This window comes from Pseudopipra pipra, chromosome 19 (genome assembly GCF_036250125.1).
Source record: "Pseudopipra pipra isolate bDixPip1 chromosome 19, bDixPip1.hap1, whole genome shotgun sequence".
Taxonomy (NCBI): Eukaryota; Metazoa; Chordata; class Aves; order Passeriformes; family Pipridae; genus Pseudopipra; species Pseudopipra pipra.
In genome coordinates, this window is record NC_087567.1 from 3,097,023 (window position 1) to 3,117,828 (window position 20,806).

The following is a 20,806-nucleotide window of genomic DNA, read 5'->3' on the forward strand; positions in this document are numbered from 1 at the left end:
AAGCCCAACTTTATCTCCTGTGCAAAGCCATCATGGAAAGGCATCTCATGCACCTCACCTGCCTCTTTCCCTGCAGGATTTGGGCAGCAATATCAGCAGTGCTGGAGGGGGTAAGGCTGCCATTAATCCTCACAGGGACCACAAACACCCTTGGATGAGGGCAGACAGCTCAGGATTTTTAATTTCCACAGTGGCAACAGCAATATTGAAAAGGAGACCTGAGAGCACCTGCTGCACTATCCATTTGCAAAAAAGGCTTCAGTTTGGCCAGGTGTTTATTTTCAAAGCACATACAACAGCAACACTACCAAAAGGCAGTAAAATGGCAGTAGATGGCTTCATCTGTTTATGGCCAGTTTGTAGCAGAGCAGGGAACACCTCCTAGGCAAAAAAAGCTTATTTTATTAAGTATTTCTTACCTTTAAACCCCAGATCCACTGATTCTAAAGCCATGTTTTTCTCCAGGCCAGACTCACTGGGTGTGGAGGTGTTGGTGCAGCTCGGTGACCTGCATTCTGCAGACACTCAGGGATGATCACAAAGCTCCTGTCTAGCCCTAAACCCCGTGAATGTTACACATTTTGGCCCTAGAAATGAAGATGACTGTTCTTACAAGCTCAACCACAGGCATGTCCTTGGGACCTTTAATCAGAATGGAATTCCTCAGGACAGCACCCGGGACTCACAGGCCATCTGAAGCCTGGCTCTGGAATGACTTAGGAGAAAACCACAACCTTCCTGCTTCAGCACCACTTTCTGCCTCTGGGAGCAAAATCTGTGACTTTTTTTGTAGGCCATTTGCTCTTTTCAGGTTCCTCTGTCAGCTTAAGGTTGACCAAATTCTTTGGTTTCGCACAAACCCTTTCCACTCACATGCAACTTAGTTTCAGTCGCTGCTTGCACAATAAATCAGTATTTCACAAACTCTTGCAGTGATCAAGAACATGCTGCTGTGAGAAGTGCCACAGAACTACCAAATACCTTTGCAATTAACTGAACTGGACCAGAGTTCCAGTCATAAGTGGACACTATAAAACAGATTTGGAGTGTTCATCTCTTTTTGTACAGTCTGTACTTTATTGCAGAGAAGACTGGATGCATTTTTAAAACAAATTCAGGAGTTGAACAGTTTCCAGACAGTTCCACAAAGTGCTGCCCACAGTAGCCTGAGCACAACAGACCTGTCAGACAGTGAGAGGGGACTCCAGCCTGTCATCTGCAATCACTCCAGAGTCACCAAACCCTGAAGCCAACTATTGAAGAGCCACATAAAACAGGTGGCCCTGCTCCTGAGAGCACCTCTGCCAGCACAGCAGGGGTTAAACCGTGTCACTCCTGATTTACACCAGCGTAACCCAGACCAGGAGTCAGGCTTGGATCCCGAGAGCAGCCAGGGAAGGTTCTGTGTCAGTGTGAGACACCTGTGATGGCAGATTTGTGACGTTTCCTCAAGGATTTTACTCGGGATCAGGTTCGAGACAGTGTCTCCCATTTCAGGTGTTGCTGTATCTTTGGATTGATGCTCAACCTGCTGCCCAGCCCCTTTCCACATGGGAAAGAAATCTTGGCATGGGAACACATCAAGTCGTAACAGGCACTGACTACCGCAATAAACTATCCCCGTCTCTGTCTGCCCTGGGTGCTGCTGTGTCTGGGAGCATCCCAGCAGGTCACAGCCAGCCCCAGGCAGGCTGAGGGTGAGCCACAGCCCTGCAGCAGGATCACAAGCACTGTGGCCAGAAATGTTCTTCAGTGTATCAGCTAACAGAGATAATGCACTTTCCTCGGGAGACCATCCACAGTAATTGCTTTGGAGGGACACAGGCTGCAGCAGCAAGTGAACATTACAGTATTAGGCTAAATCCACAACCTTTTTTCTGTAAATGTGTTTCCTTACCTATTAATTACCCTCAAAGTGAAGCCTTTCTCTGAGCCACCACAGTGTGACACTAAATAGAGCTCCAACTCTTGATGCCAGTCCAGGGCTCATGAGAGGACGCTGAGACCGAATGTGCTGGCACAAGACACATGAGCATGGAAAATCCCTACAACCACCTGACTCTGGGATCTGCTTCCCACCTCCTCCACCTTTCACAGCCTCACTGCCATAAACACTAATGGTGACTTTTACCAGCTGAAGATCTGACACCCAGGGCTCAAACTCTGATGATGTAAAACCACGTGGGACCCAGAAGTTCCCTGTGATGGAAGTACAGCAGAATGGCTCAGTGTGTCTGAGGGATGTGCTACAGGAGAGCTTTCACCTGGAGGGTGTTTAAATGCTGGTGTGTGCTGTGCTGAAAGGCAGTTTTCTTCTCTCCTTTAGCACTGTGCCAGTTGTATGCAAGCCAAAAATCTACTGGGGTGAGCGAGAACCTCGGGAAAAGCAACTGACTGAAAAACACCCCCGAGAGCGAGGGTTTTGGTGTGACACCAGCGCAGGGATGGTGGGGATTGAGACAAAACCCCAACCCACTGTGTGCCTCAAAGCTTAAATTAAAGGAGAGGGTGCTTGGGGAGCAGGGTGAGAAATCATTCCTGGGTCGCTCCCTGACGGCTTCGCCAAGGCTGCCAGTGCTGGCGGGGAAACGTGTGCGCATGTGACTCGTTAACTAACCCCACCACCCACGAGGACAGAGACCATGGCTCACAGGGACTTCAGAAGGCCACCCCAAAGCAAAATCCTAGTCCGGGATGAGTGAAGGGGCCTGAGGCCCCTGAGTGCTTTGAGCTCTCCCAGCTACTCCCTCCAAAAGAAAACAGAAAATCATCGCATGAAGTGGTCGCTAGGCACGAACGATTCTTCCTCAAACAGATTCCCACAGGATTCCCCACTGTGATTACTAAAATAAACTACCTGATGTGTCATGAGGACAACATACAATCGACATTTAAGGCAATCTAATTTCCAAAGCCCTCCCATGACTCTCCCCCTTTCCCAGCAGGTCGCCTTTGTCTTCCTTCTCCAGGGCCGATTTCTTGCAGGTGAACATGACCAGCAGCAGCATGGGCAGGTGCCAGAGGCTGCAGAAGAAGAGCTTCCTGGAGCTGCTGCGATCTGCATCCCTGTAGAACCGAAAGCCGAGATAGGAGATGTAGAGGTTGATGGGGAGTGAAATGATGGGGAAAGTCCACGTGGTGATGTCGAGGACAGGAGCCACCGCCGACAGTCCGATTAAGGCCAAGCAGTGCCGCAGAGCCACCCTCCTGCACAGCCCCGGGTGGGTGACAGACATCATACAGTATCCTCCTCTGGAGTAATCCTCCCGCAGGCCCCAGCTCAGGGCGTTGAAGTGAGGGAACTGCCAGGAGTAAAGGATCCCTCCTAACAGCAAAGCACCTGTGATGGGGCAGAGAGAAGGACATAAGAGTTAGAAGGTCCCTGGGAGAAGTGCCACACACAGAACTCGGCTGCCATGGGCTGTCTGCTGCCAGCACTACACACATGTGGCAGCTGTGGCAGCTGTGACACTGCTCAGGGCAGCACCATGAGATAAGGAACCTCTGGTTTTAATGGCATTCACACAGGGTTGTGCACGGTGGATTGTCTGGGTTTGGAGCATTTAATTTGCAAAGCATTTCAGCAAGTCACTTCCTCATAATGAACCACCTCTAATTTGTTTCTGCACCAACTCAGTCTCTACCTGAGGGAATTGGTGGGAATGAAGCACAGTTGGGCAAGAGGCTGTTTTCTTGGAAGCCTCTTGATTCTACTCCTGGGTTCCAGAGTTGGTGCATCCAGAGAAGAAAAGAGCCACTGGGCAGAGCCACTCGAACAGACACAGGGAGCCCCGCTCAGTGACACCACAAAAGGAGGATCAGCTGCTCCTCCTGAGACCTGGGCACACACCAGCACCCTGGGAGCCTGGAGCATGGCTAAGCTCTCTGCCTGCCCACTGTGGGAGGGAGGGAACTGCTCCTGGCATGGGAGAAACTCCATCATGGACCTGGGCGGGCAGCAGAACTGGCAGAAGCTGCTAATGAGGTGGCAGGAGAGGGAGAACTTCTTACTCCTTCAAACTGCAGAAACTTTTAAGCAGTTTGATCAAGTAACTCTGTTCACACCAATTAACTACTCTTCCAATTAAAAAGGAGCTGTGGAAGCACCACATTTCCACAGCTCTCCCTGGGACACAGCACAGGGCTTACTGAGGCAGGAGCAGCTTATGTGCTGATTTCAGAGAGCTTCCAGGAGGCCCTCAGACTAAACTCCCTTCACTAATTTTGTCTGAAGACACAAAAAATCCCCCAAGGCTGTTGCACATTATGAGCATTTCTGGATTTTCCTTTTGTTTCCCCAGCTCCCAAACCCTCTGCTCTGGCATTAACACTTTCTTTGCATCTCCCTCCTTCCATGAGCTCTTTCTCTATGGAAACTACTTCTCAACTGGAGCCACGAGTGCAGCATTTTCTTAGTGATTTGAGAGAAACAGAAACAGCAACACTTCTCTGCACACAGGTTAATATATTTCAATTCTTCCCCAGACACTCATTTCTTCTCCAGTGGCTGCTTGGGCTCCAGCGAAGAACGAGTCACTGTGTCCTCTGAACAGCTTCCTGGTTCACATCTCCTCTCCATCTGCTCCTTGGGGCTGTGCATGCCTAGTTCTTGTCTCAAACAGCCCAACTTACACTGGTGCTGCCTTGCAAATATTAATAATCTCAGTTTGCAAAAAAGCCTTTTTTTCCCCTCTATCTTATCACCAGTGAGGGAATGCTCCATTAGATTTCATGCAGGTGGTTTCCAGTGGCTTAGAAATCCAGTAGTGGTATAAAAGACCCATCTCACTGCTTTTTGAAATGAGTTACAAATACTCTTTGAAGTGAGTCTGTGCCTCTGGAAGTTGATTATATGAAGTACAGAGACAGACACACATACCTTGGGGGTGCTGCTTTCAGTACAACATTGTCTGCCATGAAATACAGGGGATGTCACAGAATCCCAGAATGGTTTGGGTTGGAAGACCCAAAGATCATCTCATTCTACCCCTCTGACATGAGCAGGGACACCTTCCACCAGCCCAGGTTGCTCCAAGCCCCCTCCAACCTGGCCTCGGACACTTCCAGGGATGGGGCAGCCACAGCTTCTCTGGGCAACCTGTGCCAGGGCCTCACAGCCCTCACAGGGAAGGATTTCTTCTTAATATCCCATCTAACCCTGCCCTCTGGCAGTTTGAAGCCATTCCTCCCTTTCCTGTCACTCCAGGCTCTTGTAAATAGTCGTTCTCCATCTTTTTTTAGGCCCCCTTAGGTACTGGAAGGTGGCTATTAGGTCACTTCATTTCCTGGACTATGGCCCAAAAGGCTGCAAATCCAGCTATTCAATCCTACTAAAGTCAACTTTCCAGGTGTGCATGTTTAGCACCTTCTATAAATTGGAACCCACCAATTGTTAGGACAGTTGAAAATAGTACACCCTAAAATTACCAATAATTTCAGAAAGTCACGGCAAGCAAAGTAATTTTGGCCCTGACAAAATAGGATTTGATCCAGTTCTGATGAAATCGAAGGGAGAAGACCCACTGAAACAAACCAAAATAAAACTTACTGAAGTAGCAGCTCTCCCTACACCAGGAGGAACAACAGGGAAAACGTTCCTGTCATAAGTCATTCCTTAGCTCTTTCCTACCTCTTGTAAAACACGTTACCGGAGGCGAGATCCTGAACGTGATAAACCTACGAGGGGAGTATTTTTCAAGTTCCACAGATGAAGCTCTCCAGAGACGTTGTTCAGAACTTAGGGAAAGGTAAGCTGCAATTATCCATCAGCTGAGGACGCTTAAGCAGATGGAGCCAGGCCCAGGACTTGGAGCTGAGGCTGTCCCTGCTTCCCACGGCTCCGGACCAGCCGGCTTTTCATCCGGCATGTGCCGCGTCCCTGCGTTTGGGCTCTAACACAGGCTTTGCTTATTCAATTGTTCAAATGTTGTGTGCAGCCAAGCTCAAAACACACCCTAAACCTCAAACACACAAACCCCTTTAACAGTTCCCTAACTGTAACACACCATTAAAAGAAGAAAAAAAAAAAAAAAAAGTCATCTGGAGAAACTTTTAAACACAAACAGACCAACCAAACTACTTGAGGCTGGGTTCCCATTTACAAAGCTCTGGTTTTTACATGCAAGCCTTTGGAATTTAATTACTTTGATTACATTACAACCATTGAGATAATTGATATTTTACAGAGAAGCTGAACAGTAAAACAATTTAATAGGCCATTATGAGGATTTGAACTGACCGATCTTTTTGTTCGGTTCCCATGTGCTGGGACATCCTGTAATTTCCTCGGCCCAGGCGGAGATTGTCGGCTTGTCAGAGATTTTTAAGTGTCACGTAAGACTGATGACTGGCAAAGCACAGCACACGGTACAGTACAATCCACCATCAAATGAGCTCACAGTAGGAACCCTGTCAAGCCCAGAGCAGACACTGTAATGCTCATTAATTACGAGATGAATGTTAACTATGTCATAATTAAGTCAGCTGTGTTTTTAAGCAATATTACAGCGAGACGAGCTCTGGAGACTAACCTGGTTCAAAACAGAGCTGAGCCTACTCTGTGGCCTCTGTGTAGTTCCCAATAGTTTGGGAACTCAGCTTAATAATTGCAAATCTCCCTTTTCCCCACGGAGTTTATAATTAAGGGAACACCAGACAAGGTCGTTCCCAACAGGAACACGTGGAGCTGGTGCAGGGTTCGCAAAAGCAAAGCTGGATGTCGGAGCAGAGACGTTGCCTGGGCAGTGGGAGATAACTGGCACCCAGGGACACCCTGGGACAGCATGGGCACCCAGGGGACAGGCAGGGGACAGGCAGGGGAGAGGCAGGGGACAGTCATCAGCTCAGGCTCCTCCCCAGGAAACCCTGAGCACAGGGACTGACAGGAACTCAGATCTCTCAGCTTTTCCACAGGAGTTCATGAACTGCAGGACCACAAGTACTTGGCTCGTGGACATCACAAACCTTGGCCTTTTAGGGCAAATTCTTAATTGGTGCAATTGAGCCCATTTATGACCAATTCTTCACCTTTCCAAGTGTGAGAACCTGGGACAGATGCAGCAGACACTTACAAATCCTGGTAACTCAGCAGATGAGTCCTGTTTGATTTTGGAAATAAATGAAATCTGTTAAGGCAAACAGGACCTAGGTCTCCAGAATTTTTTCACTCTTGCATGCAAAATAGGTCTAAAATGTTTTCTTGTTGAGTTCCTATTCTTTAATCACTTTGCCCTGGCTTACATCATCTCAAAAGTTCCAGGATTGAAGAGACCCAGGTAGGTCCTAGAGCACCCCCAGAGCTAAAGATAAATAACAGGTTTTACTGTTCCTCATGAATTTTAAGGTTAAGCTATTATTTCCTTTCTTAAATTCTTTTTTGAAGTATTTAAATAGTAATAGACCTTCTTTTTAATAAACAAGAACAAGCTGAGATTTTTATTTTATTTTAATATCTAAGATAAAGCCAAAATGTCAGCTGGTGTAGAAGGAGGTAGAAAATGGTCCTTTCTTTCTGTAAATATATTTTTATCTAGTGAAATACTGAAACTTTATAAATTGCACTTTCCCTAAAACAAACAAGACATTAAATTCCAGAGTCATTTGGAAACTGCTTGGCAAGATGTTTTAAGGCTCAATAAATTTGGGAAAGGCTTGGAAATAATTGTGAGATGAGAATTCCAAAAGCAACTGTTATGACTCTGGGTTTGCAAAGCACAGCAGCTGACAGTCTAATTTTCAGAATTACAAGAGCAAGAAGCATCCCCCTCTGAGATTCTGCTCTTCACAATGTCAAGAAGGACATGTGGTACCCCTAAATTTTGATTAAAATTTCATGGTTTATTCCTTTTAGAGAAATTCATGATGATCTCATTTGCTGGATGGTCCAAATCTCAGGTGAAGGGGCACTGTCAGTGCCTGAGCCCAGTCCTTAGCCCAGGTCAGACTAAGTCCTTGGGTAGGAAGAGCACTTAAGAGTAGGAGATTGATGGGTTTTAGGCTGTCAACCCTTGCAGGCCATGAACTCTGACCACTGGTCAGCACCTGGAGAGGAGAGCAGAGCAATCAGGTACCAACAGCTCCTTGCCCTGCCCATCCTGGGCTCACACCAACATCAGTGACACTGGGATGAAAAGATCCAGACCCTACTGCCAGTCCCCCAGATTTCCCCTGTAAAGCATAGAGAGTTTGTTCAAGTCCATACATCTACTCTGGAAAGAGTGGGCATGGGCAGTGCTGAGCCATCAGTGCCAACAGAACTTGTCCTGAGCAAACAGAGCAACCTGAGGCCTGCAAACCTACCTTCTCATCCACTAAAGGGTAGGAACAATGTTTGGATCCTGCTTGGCTGTCTCGTGCTGAGGATGCCACTCTCTTTAGCAATGATTTGAAACGTGCCTCTTTCATGCTGGCAACACCTTTCATCATCAAAGAGCTTTGTACCTTGCTCAGTTGGCACACGGGGCAGTGATGGCTCCACTCACAGAGGAACTGTTTCAGCTGTCTGCCTTAAATGAGGCCTTAAATGAGGATGGTCCAGTTGAAGCTTTTCAAAGAATGTGTGAAGACAAGCTCCTGAAGGGCAGAGAAGGACTTGAGCTACAGGTGGGCACAGGCTGGAGCACAGCGTGTGCTGGTGGGAGCTCCAGCCCCTGGAGTGGGGCCAGCTGGAGTCTGACCAGCCTGGGCAGGCAGGTGAACGTGGGCCTGTCCACACAAGTCAAGGAAAACATGTCCAAGGTTATCTACAGGGACTGCTGTATCAACACTGTGCTCCTGAAAACAGAGGAACTCGTGCTCTCATCCTTCTCATTGTTCTGTAGACAACACATGGTGCCTTCCTTCTGCACAGTGTTCTGTAAACCTCTCATATCACGTCCAAGCTCCAGACAGGACAAACACCTACCCAGTTAATCAATAAAACAAAAAAAAAATGAGGAAGGAGGAGCTAACCTGTAGCACCAGTTCAAGAACAGACTCGCTCCTTCTGTCTTCTTGCTTTGGTGCTGCATATGTATGGCTGGGAAGTGGCCAACCAGGCATTAAAATAAACATGGAATAGTTAAATATCAGCTCCAAAACAGATGTTGAAATCTTACTGCATTTCCCAAAGCTGGTGTTTACTGCCTTGGCAACCTAAGAATGCTGTTTTGCTTAAAGCACAATTTTAGTAATTCTTCAGCCTCGAATAATGTGAAGGAATTCTAAAATTATTTCCAGACCTCGGTAGCTCTGACTTATGAGAGGGAAGCACCGGCCCTTTGTCTCTAGGAAACGGGTCCGAGTTTGGCTGCTGTCAGGAGGGGAAGGCTTTGGCAGTGTAAGCTCAGCCTCTTAATGGATCGTAGGCAGGAAACAACCACACACCGTTTTACTTGATAGCGCACAACTGGCTCTCCTCCCTCAGAAGATGTTGAACAAATTACTCCTCTTTAATCCAGACAAGGTAGATTAGAGCTCAGAGACTTGACTTGGCCCAGCTGTATCCACCTGCTCTGGAGCACCCGCGCTGTCCCAGGCTGCATTTTTCACCTTTGCTGAGGGAAATTTAACACAACCAGCCCAAAACCCCTCACTGCAGTCCTGCATGAGCTTTACAGGATGTTACACTCACAGGAGATGTACTGGATACGTCCCCCAAACTTTTATTTGCTATCCTTTCTTCTGTGCTTGTTCACAAGTCTCCTCTCTGGAGATTTCTAACTATGCAGCAGCTATGGGGGTAAAGAAAGATTTTGGAGTCTTGTCAAAGCCTTGTTACCCACTGCAGGTTCAGTGTAACGGTAAAGGCTTGTTTGGGGGAGCTGGCACAAAGATTGAGTGGTTTGGAGAGTCGTGGCCAGAACACACTGTGGTGTCCTGATCCACAAGGACTGGTTTGTTCAGCTCTTGGTGGCATTTTCTGTTTGTGAAGGAAAGCTGGAAGATGCAATCATTGCTGCCTGTGCTTCAGCTTGCTCTGGTGATGGAAAATGACTGCTGGGTTAAATCAGCTGGCCTGCAGTTACAAGTGGTCAAGATATAATCACTCCTGAGGAAGAATGTTACCAGCTATTTAATTCTGCCCACTGTCTTTAGAAGTAGGAAAGGCATTAGCTCCTCAAAATTTACATCCTCATTTGTGATTATGAAGCCTTCTCAAACACAAAGACCTTTGGGAATTATCCAGTCACTAACCTTAACCAAACTGATGCAATTCCCCTCTGCTTTGCCCTCATTAGCACTACAGTAGGACAACAACCGGCACTTCTGCTTCCACTGGAAAACAAAAGCAGATGCTCCGGCTTGTGTTGGATGCCGTGGGAGTGGTGAAGCAGCCTTGAGAGGGAAAAAGGCAAAGTATCACTTCTAAAGCCCCACACAAGGTCCCTGGGCTGGGACAATGGTCCCAATGTCAGCACGGGATGAGCAGCCCGGCCCACATTGTGCCCCTTCAAGGTTACACGGTCATGGAAACGGAGGGCGAGGGGGAAAACACTGGAAAACTCAAAAGCTTCATGGTCATGGGTTTCAATAGCTGTTCCTTTTGAAGGATGGCACAAAAGGCCTGTGGAACAGGAGCGTCTCAGGCTGTGATAGACTCCTCTCTGGCAGCACAGAAAGGGAAGGGGATGTTGGCCGTGTGTTTGGCTTGTCTGCAAAACAAAGGGATGATCCTCAGTGTCCACCAGGAATAGGAAATGAAGTTGGCTGTGGGGTTTTACACCTCGAGGGAGTGTTCCTGGCCACTGCCTTTAACAGGAGGGAGCCAGATGTCCTCAGGTACAGTGTGTGCACATGGATACACACGGGCATTCACACTCCTTGTGTGACACACAGCAGGCTATTGCAGCCAAAAGCCTGGCAGGGAAACACCTTTCATTACACAGGCAAGGCTGAGAAAAACAACAGCACTGTACCTCAGCTCACCCCAGCAACAGATGCCATAAAAAAAGAGCCTGGTGGGTAAGATGAAAATACAGTCTTGTGCAAAAATATGTCTAGGAAGTATTTGCCAAAGGACCAGACTCAGCTGAGGACTCCAAACCTGCAGAGCCACACAGGGGGCTCCTCGTCAGCCACCTCCTCCAGGCTCCACCGGGGCTCCCACGAGCCTGAGGGTGGGACTCCCTCCTGCAGCCCCCCTGTCCTGATTTCCCTGTGGGTGCTGTGTCACACCCCCCAGGGCTCAGGGGCTGTCACACAGCCCAGCTCCTCCCCGTGCCCCATCAGCCACGCACGGGTAGGGAGCAGGGTAAGGGCACGTTGCCTGTGAACTCGTGGGGTCGGTCCCCAGGTGCCCCAGCGGCGGAACTGCCACTTCTTTTGTCTCTGGTGAAGATGGAAAGGGGGGAAAAAAATAGCCCACTGGCTTTTGTCCTAAATTCAGACCAGCTGCTCACTAGTATTGTCCCTCTGCCTCATTTTTTACAGTTTTTACCCCCACAAAGCACACTCCTGGGCCCCCAGCCCCAATTCTCATATGTCAGTGACATGAATATCTCTGTTTCCTCTGGAACAGACCACAAATTCTGCTGTCTTTCATCTGAGAAGTGAAACCCTGAAAAGCTGAGTTTACTAGAGGGAGTTTATAGCCGGAGCCTCCTCTGCTCTGGCGGCAGGATGCTGGAGCTGCCCTGCTCCCAGACCTGCTCCCACATCAAGGGGCTTTGAAAGCTCCAAGTGTTTAACTAGAAGGGACACAAAGATTTCAAAGCTTATTTTGCATGCAATTAAGCTGTTGTTTTGCTCTCCCTCCTCCTGGCAGACAAGTGCTCCACCAAAGAAGGTATGAGAGACTCCAGCCACTGACAGGTTGGGTACAGCCCCCCCCTTTCCCCTATTCTCTTTTTTTTTGTTACTGAAACCATCCATCTGCCAAATGTCACTAGCTGATAAGAACTGCCCGTTTTTAAATCCCCTTCTGTAAATAGATGTTGGCTGACATAATTAATGTCTACCATACAACACAATTTGAATTACAAAGTAAAGGCAATTTAAAAATCAGTCTCCACATGATTACAATTGATACTGAGTCTATAAATTCCATAGCCTGAGGAATTATTTAAATTTCTGAAAACGAATGAAAATCAGTACAAGATGTCTTTCAGGAAAGCGAGACCAGAAGTGGAGCATCTGAGATAAACTAAACAGTCTCTTGAGATAAACATTCTTTGGTGCAGTAATACCTACGGCTCCTGGGCCACCACGGCTCTGCAGTGTCTGCCGAGCTCCCAGGGCCCTTATCTGCTCTGCCACCGCCACCTACTCCGACTAAATCCCCTTAACTGATAAGCACATTAGGCTGAGGAGCCCTGCTTGTCACTCCCATCTCGCTGGGTGGTTTGGATGAACTCAGTGGCACCGCATTGCTCCGCTCCCGACACCGACCCCGCTCGCCAGCCGCGAGCCACCTTCAGCTGGTGGAAGAACTGCAAAAGTTCTGGTGCTCCCAACATAAAATGGGACTGTTGGAGCAAGTCCAGAGGAGGCCACAAAGTTGTTAAGGGGGCTGGAGCACCTCCCCTATGGAGACAGGCTGGGAGAGATGGGGATGTTCAGCCTGGAGAAGACAAAGTTCTTTGGAGACCTCACAGCACCTTCCAGAATCTGCAGGGGCTACAGAAAAGCTGGAGAGGGACTGATCATCAGGAACTGGAATGACAGGACAAGAAGTAATGGGTTCAAACTGAGAGAGGGGAATTTAGACTAGATATACAAAAGAAGTTTTTCCCTGTGAGGGTGGGGAGGCCCTGGCACAGGTTGCCCAGAGAAGCTGTGGCTGCCCCATCCCTGGAAGTGTCCAAGGCCAGACTGGATGAGACTTGCAGCAACCAGGGCTAGTGGGAGGTGTCCCTGTCCATGGCAGGGGGTGGAATGAGATAATCTTTTAGGTCCCTTCCAACCCAAAGTGTTTTATGATTCTGTGAAAATATATAAGGCAAAATATGGGTGGTGGCACTTGGAGACATTCACCCCAAATTCACTTTTCCTGATAACTAGAAATAACAAGTTTAAATGGACAACAAACATCTCTAACAAGGAAGCTGCAGCATTAGTCTGGGGAGGAAGACCAGCAACACAAGAAGTAATTTAAAGCACGTATACGTTGTGCCTCTTGCACAGCAAAATAAACAGCTCTGTTCCTTCCTGTGATCCCTGTGCACAGGCTCAGCAGCATCGTGGCACAGCCAGGAGCTCTCCTGAGTGTGGATCCTGTCAGGAGGAGGACCCAGCACAGGACACACTGCCAAGTTTTACCTCTCTTCCTCTCTCTATGCTATCACTTAAAGCTTTAAGTGAATTTCATTATTTTCCTCCTAGTCCTTCCCTTGTAAAATAATTTGAGGGTTTCTCGATTTACTAGAAAAACAAATCTCTTCAGAAACAAATAGGGCCACGAAGGAGCAGTGAAATCTGCTTTCAAGGAAGCAAACGTGTTACTGCAAATCACAGGCTGGCAGTTAAGCTGTGCATAAATACCCCAGATCCGTGGCAGTGATATCCATGTGATAAATTACATTTATCACGCACCTCTGACCGTCTCACCTGCACTCGCTCCCCCAGCGAGGAAATGTTAACATTCCTGATCTTTCATCAGTCTGAAACAGCTGCCATTAAAAAAAAACACACACCCCCCCAAACCCACAACAAAGAATTCCACATCTTCCCAGAGATAACCTTATCTTTCTCGTTTGAAATGGGAGGTTTTCCCTAAGTCACTTTGGCGCAAAATCCAGGGTTGGGGGTGAGATGTTCCATCAGGTTTAAGAGCATATAATTAAAGTTCCCTATCAGGGGCAGAAGTAGAAGCAAGAATTCTTGGGAATCATCACGAGATCTGCCAAAGATTATAGTGTAAGAAATGACTCAGAGGGTGGGGAGGCCCTGGCACAGGTTGCCCAGAGAAGCTGTGGCTGCCCCTGGATCCCTGGAAGTGTCCAAGGCCAGGTTGGACAAGGCTTGGAACAACCTGGGCTGGTGGAAGGTGTCCCTGCCCGTGGCAGGGGGTTGTAACTGGGTGATCTTTATGGTCCCTTCCAACCCAAACCATTCTATGATTGTATGATGATTCTCTAAATTACAGCATTTGTATCACTGCAAATATGAGGGTCGCACGTTTTTATCCGTGATATTTGTTTCTTGTGCAAGAAACTGCCAAGGTATTAATCTTTGAAACGAGAAAATTATAAATAAAATGAGGACAAATTAAAACAAGGCTGTTCCAGTCTGAGACACTTCGTTGTTCCCTCTGTTAGCTCTCCCAAAGGACACGAGGATCTCGCAGCAGCACCACGCTGTGGAGCTCCCGGAGGGAGCAGGCACAGCTGTCCAAGGGCACCACACAAGGGTGCCACACTTGGCTCCCCCCTCGGAGGGTAATGAAAGGGCTACACTTAAATATTGTTTTCGCTACAACCAGCAGCATGTACAACAATGTGGCTGCTGTGAGAAGATTACAAGGAGAGAAAATCCACAGGAAAATGTAAACTCAAAAAACCACCAGTTAAGTGGTGAGAACCTTCCTTCTCATTAGTTTCCTGCCTCCCTTCCTTCACATTCCTCTTTGTTATCCAGTGAAATGATCTTTTTTTTTTTTTCTTTTTTAAACGAGGTGCAAATGCATTTTCACACCTCTACCTAAAACTAGGTTAAGTCTCCACACTAATTACACATTATTAATGAGTTCAGCAACTGTGGGCAGGCTGGTTGGGGAAGGGACTCTGGTCTGCACGTTGTGTATGGATGCACATGGATCCACCCCTGTACCCTGCATGGATTTGATGCTGCCAGGCACAGGAATAGAATGTTTAACACTGAAAATCATGGTCTACATTGCCATCCTTTTCTTACATTTACCTCTTTTCTCCTCAGAGGTGTTTGTGGTTTTTTTTTTCTTGTTTGGGGTTCTTTGTTTGGAGTTGGGGTATCTTTTCCATTTCTTTTAATACTGAAATGCACTAAAATATTACATTCCAATCCCTGTTTTCAGGACTCTGCCCAGATGTGCTTCATTGCAAAGACCAGTATTACCTCAATAACATTTCTTTCTCTATCAAACAACCTGCCTGGCCTCCCTGACACAGACTGGGAGGTGACTGCAGGAAGTTTTAGGTACCCAGAACACACTGGCTACACACCAGCACAGATTATCATGTTCTGGAAAAGTCTGCTTGGGTGGTTTAAAGTGATCATCTTCCACTGATGGAATCACTGCCAGAGATCCTCCCCTCCCCAGCAGAGCTGGCACAGGGACACATAACCACATTTAGTTGTAAATTAGAGAGGCAGAGCTCACTTGGGACACCAGTGGTGCTCCCTGCTGCCCTACAGGGACAGCTTAGCTCTCTGTGAAACAGGTCTCACAGAGTGAGTTGGAACGTGACAAATTAAAGATAATGACAATCAGGGCCAGTTTAATGTGCTGGGCTTTCACTGCAGCCTCTACAGCAAGAGCTTTTGGTGAGATGCAGCTCTGCACTCCAGCTCCTCCAGCCTGGACTTTGCAGGTGAAGCACAGGCACGTGAAAGTCATCCTTGGACATCAACTCTGCAGGGTGGTGCCAAAACCAACACAGAAATCCCTAAACAGCGTTAGATCCAAGGTCTAAACATCTGCAGCCAGAATGATAAAGGTCTTAAAATTATATGTTTTGTGTTTTCAATTAATTCTATAGAAAGACAGAATAGTTACAGTTGGAAAAGATCTTTAAGATCACCAAGTCCAACCGAAGTAGAAGCAGCACACGTCTTGGAAAAAAGCCCCACACCATCTTTCACCCTAGATCTGGGTTAGATCTGTATGGGAACACGTGGACACAAAGCCAACTCAGACTGACTTTTATTAGGAAGTGCCTAAAGAACAGATTTTGCACAAATTCTGATAATTTCTGGTTAAAAGCCTTGCTGTTGAAAGTATTATTCAAGCCTTAAAAATGCCCCAGTGTGGGACGAGTGTGTGCTAAAGCAATTCTTAACAGACCTATTAATTGTACTTCATTAGTTTCTTCAGACTATAAGTTTGTGGAGCCACTTTGATTCTTAAGTTTCTAGCTGGCAGGAAAAACAAGCCCTGATTGTGTCAGAGTTGAGCTGCTGAAGAGATCAGTGTTTTACAAGGGATGTAAAAATGGTTCACAGTTACTAAAATAGAAATCTTCGTTTGCTTTTCAAGGAGGAGGGAAGGAACATTTATAACTTAGAGTTTAGCAATGGGCAATTAAGAAATACACCAATAAATTAATCTTCCCAGGACATTTTCTGGCTTGTAGAAAGACAGTATTTAATAAACACATCTGGGAATTTTCCAGCTGAAAGTTCCTTGTAAGTTGGATCTTACTGGATACGGTTTTAATCTTGAAATTATGTAACATTTTCTTCCATATGAACACATAAGATGCTATTTTCCTTCTAGATATTTTTAAGATGGTCTAAACACACATCCAACAGGACATGCTGCTTTATCAGCTCAGGTTTGCCCTCATAAGGAGAATGTTACCAGAATTTATCTGCTTCTGGAGCACTTTCACAGGATCATGGAATGGTTTGGGTTGAAGGGACCTTAAAGCTCATCCCATTCCACCCCCTGCCATGGGCAGGGACACCTTCCACTAGACCAGGCTGCTCCAAGCCCCGTCCAACCTGGCCTGGTCAGGGGAACAAGCATAAAGCACAAAGTTTACTGCCTTTTGAGTAGGTTTTTTTAGTTATCCTGACAACCCCTGCCCCCGAAGGAAGGGATTCCTACACCCCCTGAAGGAAGGGATTCCTACTCACCAGCATCCAGACTCCCGGTAGCCGCGGTCCAGCCCATGACGGGGGGAATGGCCCCGACCACAGCTCCCACCCACGTGTTGGCAATGCTCATCCTCTTCATGGGGGTGTAACAGCACGTGTAGAGGAAGATGTTGAAGGCTCCCAGGGCCCCGGTGAGAGGGTTCACTCCCAGAGTCAGCAGGGCAATTCCCGGGACTCCGCAGGAGGCGGCGAAGCAGACGGCGAGCAGGGGGCTGTGGGGAGAGGGATGGAGACACAGGCTGAGCAAGAGCTGCTCTTAGAGAATGACTGCTGGCCCGCTCCTTTTGCCTCCTCCCTAAAATTAAGATTGATTTTTTTGTTAATTTTTTCCTCACCCAGCCCAAATTTTCCCATTTGAACCCCCAAGAAGAAAAGCCTTTCTAAAAAGTTAAGCCAGTCGTCCCACAGCTCTGCAATGGAAACAATTCTTCATCTTGTGATCACCGTGTTCACCAAATAAAATCCAAGCTCTGCAGGTATTTAGCCCTTATGGAGAACTGCTGCTTCCAGCATATCTTCCTCCTTCACTTTAATTTTAGTAAATTTTAAGCTCTGGAAAAAGCACTCAGGGTTTGGAGTGAATGAAAAGAGTTGGAGCTTGTCAGATTTTTAACTGATTGCAGCTATCCAAGGGATCCTTCGAAATGCAACAGGGTTAGACACAAAATTAGGAAGCATTTATGAGAAAAAGAGTACATTCAATCATTGCAAAATTACATCAACAGGAATAAAGTATTTTTTGGCTTTACTGCAAAAAGAGGCTGAATGTTCCACACTCCCATTTAGCTGATGCACTGAGCTAGGCAGGGGGAGCATCCAAAAGCAATGCTGGCAACAGAATCAAAACTGATTATCTTCTAAGTAGGACTGGAATTAACTGAAGATATTTTAGGTTTGGCCAAAAGCAGCAAACCACAGAGATGCAAATTATTTCTGTGGATTTGTACTGCACATCAGCTGAGAGCTCTGGGAAGGCTGGAAACTCCTGTTAAAATCTGACAGAAAGAGGCTGGAGCTATGTAAACTTCTGCTAATAAATTCCACAATAAACATCCAAATAGGAAGAACAAGGATTTTTTGTTTGGCTACCAAACCCACACTACACAGAGACACAGAGAACACCATGACACAACCCTAAGGAAGCTTTAGTTGTGACCCTTGTGCCAGATCTGCTGGTGGGGATCTCCTCTCATGTGCTTGCTCGAGGTGGTTGGTATGATGGGAAGAGAGAACTAAAAGCCTCTAAGAAATAATGTGGTGTGGGGGACCTCTGGAAGGGAGGAAAATGCCATTAAATGAGTTGCATTTAATAACCCATGTGGATAAATACACACTTGTAATCCACGTAGGAGCAGAAAATATGTGTGTTTGCAACAAAGGTCTCTGCATGAAGTTCAGCTTTACACCTCTTGTCTAATTGAAAACCATGCAGCCTTTGTGTTCTACAATCACTCTGCCCTCTGGCCAAATCCTTAACCCTAAAATACATGTTGCAAGCGCTGCTCCAGCCCTCATAACAAAAAATTTGCTGGTGGGGATGAATTTTATGGGAGTTTTATCAGCAAAAAATCCTACCATTCAAATTTTGATATTTAAGACCTTTGTTGGGCCAGTGTGGTACAGAGATCCTAAATACCTGGAAGAACTAAAATGAGCAAACGTCACGCTGAAGATCTGCCTTTAGTTTGAATTGAATTGACATTTTATGCAGCTTTTCAAAACCATCACCAGATTTTAGGTAACAAAGCACGCACAGGGCACATTCCCACTCGGAGTTACTAAAACATCAGGGTAGAAGGAGGGTGTGTCATTGCTATCCATTGACAGGGAGATGTGTACAATTGGAGGCTTTTTTCAGGGAAGGAGCCACAGGGAGCTGGGCCCTCTGGTTCTGCAGCTCATGGAGCTCTTTTGCAGAAAGGCAGCAAAGCACAATCTGTGCCACAAATGCCCCAACGCCGGCTACAAACACCCCAGTGCTCCGTAGATGTTGCCCCTCTGTAGTGAAAGCCTGACTGGGCTTGGTTAAACAAATCCATCTTGACTGATTCCTGAATAAAATACAGTCAGACAGTAAACACCAGATTCACACAATACACTCTCCAGGCGACAAAAGACCAGCGTGACCCTCCAGGGCCGGGCTGCCCACGTCGGCCCCGCGGGGGCACAGACCAGGGCACAGTTTGATCTAATGCAATGAGCACTTCTCTCACTAATCAACAGTGAAGACTTATCTACATGTCTCCAGTTCAAAGGAACACTGCACACCACGAGCAGGCCCCAGCCCTTCATTTCTCCTATGGGACGGGAAGGTGAAGGCTGGGAGAGCAAAGCCAGAGCTTTGCCTCTCTCTCACGTCGCTTCCCTGCAGCACCAACTGCCCTGTGGTGCAGCCCTGATCCCAGATGTCTGCTACATCCATGTCCAACCAATGGATCAGGAAAAAACCTTTAAAAAATAAGGCTTTATCAAAAGGGAAGGGTGAAGTTACGTGGCCCAGACCTTCAAAAGAGTTGCTTTGTTCCTGGCAGATGAAAACATATTTTTGCTTCTCAATTTCTTCCTTTTTGCCTCTTCAAGGGAAGTTCCTGGAGGCACAGCACGTAATCACAGAATCACAGAATGGTTTGGGTTGGAAGGGACCTTAAAGCTCATCTCAGTCCACCTCCCTCCCACAGGCAGGGACACCTTTCACCAGCCCAGGTTGCTCCAAGCCCCGTCCAACCTGGCCTTGGACACTTCCAGGGATGGGGCAGCCACAGCTTCTCTGGGCAACCTGAGGCAGTTACTGCCTGTAACAGTCCTAATGCTCCCACAGGAGGACATCAAGTCATTGGGGTTGTTCCTTATAAGCAGTTAAACTATTTTACTTTTAGACACCCTGAAAGCATCATATTTTCTACTTCTCTCCACTGTTACCTTAACAAGGAAGAGTAATTGTCTAACTTACAAGGGCCCTGTCCCTAAAACTCCAGCTGAGATTAGAAAGTCAAAATGTGACCTGATGATTCATCTTGGTTAGTTCTGCCCCTTAAAATAGTATTTGGCAGTGCAAAGACCCTGCAACCAGAAATTAGGAGTTTGCTTTTATGGTGAAACATGAGGCAGAGGAGAATTCAAATCACTCTCATGTAAATATATCATGTTTATAAGGCCTAGGAGAAGTATAAGCAACTCCTCACAGGGAAAGAGAGAACATTCAAGGAAAATATAGTGAGATTTCAGTCCCTGGTGCTGCTCTTTCTCCTTCAGTAACTCTCAGGATTTTAAGAAGACAAGAATGAGGCTAGGTTTAAATCCCAGCAGTTCAAAGGGTATTCTTATTTCTGGCTGATGTCTCCTAGGGACCATTATGCATCTCCATGCTCACATTAGGCCTGTCAATACCCAGGTATGTGGGGTGAGACTCACTGATTTGATGAATGCCCATTGCTGGGCTGCCCACATCTCACTGAGGGACCACAGGAGCCCAGGATCTCATTCTGGAGCAGGAGAAAGGCCTGTGATGCTGAGCTGGCACTGGGTTTGCCCCATCACCTGATGCCCACACAGCTCCTGGTGCCACCACACAGCCCAGGGGGCACCACAGGAGCCTTGGGCAACCAGTGCCAGGGAATTCTCACGTGGTGGTCACAAGTGGCTGAGGGGTCTCTGCTGGTTTCCCTCATGCCCAAACCATCCCAGGCAGCGAGTGCAGGCTGGTGGCAGATGCTGGCCCACACGCCTCATTTCACTTGGGCGTTCACTTATGCCGAGGGAATCGCTCCCATGGGAAAAAGAGGCAATCTTCCATTGGAAAGTTGGCCAAGGAGCTAGCTCAGAAAGCAAACAGCTTGAGTAAGAAACTAGGTTTTATGATGGATTCTTGGGAGGAGTTGGTTTCAGTTATTTGGCTGATTAAAATCAGACTTTGGAAAAATACTGCAAGTGCCAAACGAGTTCTCTTCAAATTTCAGCTCTAAAATACCCAGTATGTCACCACACAGGGCACCTCCTAAAGGAAAACCCAAACCTGGTGCTTCTGCCTCATTCT

At 47.1% G+C, this 20,806-nt stretch overlaps 1 protein-coding gene across 1 annotated transcript in view; it reads right to left on the reverse strand.

Moving 5' to 3' along the window:
- Nucleotides 1-1,055: 1,055 nt before the first annotated feature.
- Nucleotides 1,056-20,806, reverse strand: part of LOC135424446 (protoheme IX farnesyltransferase, mitochondrial) — a 102,532-nt gene continuing 82,781 nt past the window's right edge. Inside the window, exons 6-7 of the mRNA XM_064675674.1 lie at nucleotides 16,753-16,985; nucleotides 1,056-3,340 (exon numbers count right to left, since the gene is read on the reverse strand). Coding sequence (XP_064531744.1) covers nucleotides 2,892-3,340; nucleotides 16,753-16,985 — 682 coding nt within the window. The 3' untranslated portion in view covers nucleotides 1,056-2,891. The remainder of the gene's footprint in view (nucleotides 3,341-16,752; nucleotides 16,986-20,806) is intronic.